General features: G+C 40.8%; 1 protein-coding gene across 1 annotated transcript in view; it reads right to left on the bottom strand.

Annotated features, from left to right (window-relative positions):
- The window catches only part of lmnb2 (lamin B2), a gene marked incomplete in the record, with an annotated part of 25,011 nt that overhangs the window by 10,053 nt on the left and 9,916 nt on the right, over nt 1-5,042 (bottom strand). The window contains 3 exon segments of the mRNA XM_014017430.1: nt 2,020-2,240; nt 4,217-4,342; nt 4,426-4,497. Of these exon segments, the coding sequence (XP_013872884.1) occupies nt 2,020-2,240; nt 4,217-4,342; nt 4,426-4,497 (419 nt within the window).

Genomic DNA, 5,042 nt, shown 5'->3' with positions numbered 1-5,042 from the left:
GTTATATATAATATAACTCTTAACTGCAGCAGCACCTGTTCAGCCCCTCTACATCAGTTCTACTCGATTCACTTTGGGTTGGGTCGGTTCTGCTCAGTATTCGTGTGTCTCCACACAGTGGGTGTGATAATGTGCAGACCGTCCGCAGCGGCTTCAACTGTTGTATTAAAAATAATAATAAAATAAAATAAAAAAGCTGTTGTGGTCTTACCGTTCGGATTTCACTTTTATTTATTTTCACGGTGCTGTTTAGCTCAGTGCTTGTGTAACCGTGCGGCCAGTATGCTGAAAACCACCCGTGATCTGCTCAGCTTCGTCTCCTTCACCTCTCTCCAGGAAGTGTTTTCAAGTTCTGCCTTTTTCAAAAAGGCAGTTTTATTTCACCACATTGTCGTATCGCGCCGCGCGCTCGTATTCCTAAACAAAAGCAGCTCTCTCCAGGAGGAAATTTGCTGTCAGTCGATCCAAGAGTTAATCCATGGGCAGAATTCTGCTGACATTAAAATCATAAGCGTGCTGTACTCGCTTCTACCCGAACCACAGGAGAGGAGGTTCTGAGACAGCGCGGCTGTGGAGCGCGCTTGGAGAGGTGCATTGGGTTGAGACCAAGCCGAGTCGAACCGCATACAAGAGAGTCCATGGAGATTGTGTGCCGAGGCTGTCACTGTTAACAGTGAACAGCAGAGGATGCAAAGTAATAGCTTTCTTTGAGGCACCGAAATAAAGCACCAAAGTTAGAGATGTGTTTCGGTCTGTGTACTACCGTGGATTTTCGCCCCGGTGCCATACTGGAACCGAGTTTCGGTACCCAACCCTAGGCCCAGGCCTCCCTTGAAAAAGAGATCTGAGATCTCAAAGGGACTTGCCTGGTAAAATAACGTGTAGCGACTATCAAATCCAACCTTTTAGTCGCTTCTGGGTGCAGGGGAATCCAGGCATTTGACGCGCTCCAATTAGTATAATGTCCAGACTGGGAGATATGTTTGGGGATGCTCCCATTTATTATATTATTTTTGATTATTAAATTTTACAAAGTCCAGAGTGACGGTCTAAGGCAGCTTGCCAAATAGATGGAAAATTATGGTAAAATGTGAATATGAGAGAGGTTAACCAGCATTTTAACAGAGAGCGGTAAAAACCGTGTGACCTCCCTATACCCTTCACCTTTCCTTCTCACCTTGCCACCTAAATAGATTTCCCATCTACACCGCCACCAGTGGTAGAGCAAAAATATAGGTCGAAGTGTCAATCCAAATAAACAAACACTGACACCAAACCAAACGAAACTATAAAAGCAAAATAAGAGATGTTCTAGTCTGTCCCCAACAAACCCTCACCTGGGGCTACTGCACGCAGTCTATGGTTGTACCTTTGTGCATCTGCTTGTGCTAGCCATTTTCACGTTTCTGATGTTCTAACATAAACACTGTTGTAAAGGCGGAGCTAACGTAAAACAAAAGGTTGTCAGGGCGTTGCCAACAGCAGCTTATTAGCATAAACAGCTCGCTCTGAAGAGAGCTCAGAACAAACAGAACTGACCAGGTGAAATCTTGTGTATTAGATCTAATGAACATGTTTTATATAGCCCACAGATGTATCTTCAAAGAACCATAACTGGTCCCCTTTAATCTCACTTTTTTCTGCCCTCTTCAGCCTTTTAGCAATAGTTCTACTCCTTTTACTTTCCATCTGCATATGTCTGCATTTTCAGCTTTTGTTTCATTCAGTTAATTCAGGGTTCCACCTCAGCTGTTACATTTAAGCAACATTTAAAAATATTTCAGCTTCTTCAGCAGCTTTCAGCTAAATTATTCAGCAATAAGCATTCACACTGTGTTTTTAAGGAAATGCACTTTCTCTAGTTGTTATTATAATCTAATCACAGCTCATGTTTTCTTCTCAGCCATCACAGATCTAGAATCAGGTTTTTAAAGGTAACCAACAGATGAAGGAGTCTTCATAAACCCAGAACAGTATCTGATAACTGCACAGTGGATGTGATAAGACAGGGATGTATACCTGTGTTCCTCTCCCTCCAGCAGCTTTCTGTATGCGTTGATTTCCATGTCCAGAGCCAGTTTAACATCTAGCAGCTCCTGGTACTCACTGAGCTGAGCATTCATTCTGTCTCTCAGCTCGGCCATTTCTTGTTCTTTTCCTTCGATGGCACGGCGGTGCATGTCTCGCTCTGCTGACAAGGCGTCCTCCAGCTCTTTGATCCGATCTTCTGAGGCAGTCAGCTGCAGACACAAACAAACACCAGACAGAAATATTAGGACTTTATCTCAGTCTACGATGACTCCTTTTACTTTTCACCATAAGAAGCAAAGCAAAAACAATAAAGCTGATCTTTCCTGAGCAATAAAACGACAGCAGTGCCTCAGCTGCTGCTGGACTGAACCAACACCGGACTCAGATTACTGAGACTGAATCAACACTTTCAGGGTGGATTACAGTGATTTTTGGTTTGGATTTACAAATCAAAACACTTCAAAGCTAAAATTAAACAAAAAAGTTATAAAATAATAATAATAATAATAATAATAATAATAATAATAATAATAATAATAATACATTAGTCTTATATAGCGCTATTCGAGACCCTCAAAGACGGTTTACAATTTTCATGCATCATTCATTCACACACTGATGATAGTAAGCTACATTGTAGCCACAGCTGCCCTGGGGCAGACTGACAGAGGTGGGGCTGTCATGCTGCGCCACCGGCCCCTCTGATCACCATCAGTAGGCAAGTTGGGTGACGTGTCTTGCCCAAGGACACAATGACTGTAACGGCTGGACTGGGGATCGAACCGGCGACCTTCCGGTTCCAGGGCGACTCCCCGAATCACTCTGCCACACCCTCCCCACAAAAAAAAAAAAAAAAAAAAAAAAAAAAAAAGAAAGAAAGGTGCATTCAATCAAAATTGTTGTTGAAAGATTTCATATAAGACATCCAACTCTGTTTTTCTTCTGAAACAAGGCATCTATCAACCTTCACTGCTCACTAACTTGTGTGTGTTGTTTGCTTTGACCTACATCATGTGTCAAACTCGAGGCCTGCAGGGAAAATGGGGACCGGCACTAAGTTTTATGTGACCTTTGAGAGCTTCAAAGATGCATAAATGTCTTAAAACTAGATACCCCATAGCGGTAACATAATGACCCCCGCGCGCAGAAATGAACCAGAACTCAAAAGTTTTTTATTTCTAATAAATGTCATGCTACTAGGTGCAGCCCAAAATTGTGGTGGTTGGGTGGTCTTTTTCCTGATGGATAGCCCCTCATCAGAGCCAAACAAAGGAAACCTGAAGCTCCTATGTTTGTGTTTGAGCTATAACCATTTGTGTATGTCCAGATACCCCTTTTTCAGATAAAGTGGGGGTCCAGGGGGTGGGGGGCACTGATTGGTGGGCCTGATGGATAGAGCTTCATCAGAGCTAAATAACAAAAAAAAATTGAAGTTATGTTGAACAGTTTCTGAGTTACAAGCATTTTTGCATGTCCTGACACCCCCTCTTTGAAAGGAGCCCCCTCCTCAAATATGGGGTCTATCGTAAAACCGTTGGCTGGTGCAGTGTAGGTCAGACTCATCTACAGCCCTGCCAAATTTCATGTTGATTGGTGCAGCTATTTTTGTGCTACGGCTGACCAAAAATCACTGAAAAAAATAAAATAAAATAAAAATAAATAAACAGTACGAAAACAATATGACTCCCATTTACGCTTCGCATGCGGGGGTCATAATAAGTATATTCTGCTTTAAAGACAGCATTGACCATAAACTACATCCCTTATAATGAATATCAAGCATTTTTCCCAGAAAATGAAAGCATCTCACTTAAGGTAGAGGTGCACAGGGTTCAAAAGCAGCTGGTAAAATTTCCTGCTTAAAATATTCATTTTACTGCATTTCCATCAGCTGCTTCAGTTTATAAGATGTTATAAATGATGTTGTGCAGAAAAAAATGTGGAGCTCAGTTATTGTTTGTTGGCGGTGCTCAGCCGTAACGAGACGAGGAACATGTTTCATGTTTAGTCAAATCGAACAGGAAACACTACATCGTCCTGTCTCTCCCCTTGTACAGACATTTTACCAGCATCTAACAAAAATAAGTCAAATAAAACATCCATGTAAGCCCTAAAAATGAACAGTCTCTGTGCTTTGGAGTGTGCCAGTGATGAAATACAGTCTAAATGTGTGTTTATGTGTTACCTGTTTCTGCAGGGCACTCATCTGATAACCAAGGCTCTCAATTCTCATGCGGGACTCCTGCACCTCCTCTCTGGCTGAGTTCATAGCTTTGTCATTCATCTCAGAGGACACCTTGGCATTATCCAACTAAACAACAAGAGATAAATACAGATTTAATTAAAAAAATAAAACAAAATACAAATATCAACAGGGCAGAAAAGGTTTCCCACCTTGGCCTTAAATGTGCTCTCCAGTTCATCCTTATAAATAGAGACTTGTTCATCATGTTGCTTCCTCAAATCCTGGTAGGATCACAGAAACCAGATTATGTTAAGTTCTCCTGAAGCATAGTTAGCTTAGGTTTCAAAAATATATAATGCTTGTTCATACTCCAAGATACTTTTAAGAATACATTTTTATTTTGCTAAGAAAACTAAAGCTTTAAAAGCTTGTTCCAGAAAGGATGAGTCTGTTTCACAAACACCACCTCTCTGCGTCCTTAAAACCAAACTTTAGACAATCTTCAGTTGTTTTCTCTCACTTCTATCCTTGATTCTGTCAACATTGAGAGCTTTGATCACGAGTGAAAAAATAAACAGTATTTTGACAACAAAAGCAATAAGAACAACACAGGTTTGGGGTGAACTTGAAGCCAAAGTGACAACGTTCTTACTTTGTCGTTCTTACCTGCTAATATAAATATTTGCATCTGCTAAAGTTGCAGCATGTATCTAACAAAACACAGTATCCAGTTTACTGTGGACAGGGCCTTAATTAATAAATTAATTAATAAATAAATAAATAAATAAATAGATAGATAGATAGATAGATAGATAGATAGATAGAT

Source organism: Austrofundulus limnaeus, unplaced genomic scaffold, assembly GCF_001266775.1.
Source record: "Austrofundulus limnaeus strain Quisiro unplaced genomic scaffold, Austrofundulus_limnaeus-1.0 Scaffold168, whole genome shotgun sequence".
Taxonomy (NCBI): Eukaryota; Metazoa; Chordata; class Actinopteri; order Cyprinodontiformes; family Rivulidae; genus Austrofundulus; species Austrofundulus limnaeus.
Note: the sequence above shows the minus strand (reverse complement) of the source record. Positions and strands in the feature narration are given on the sequence as shown.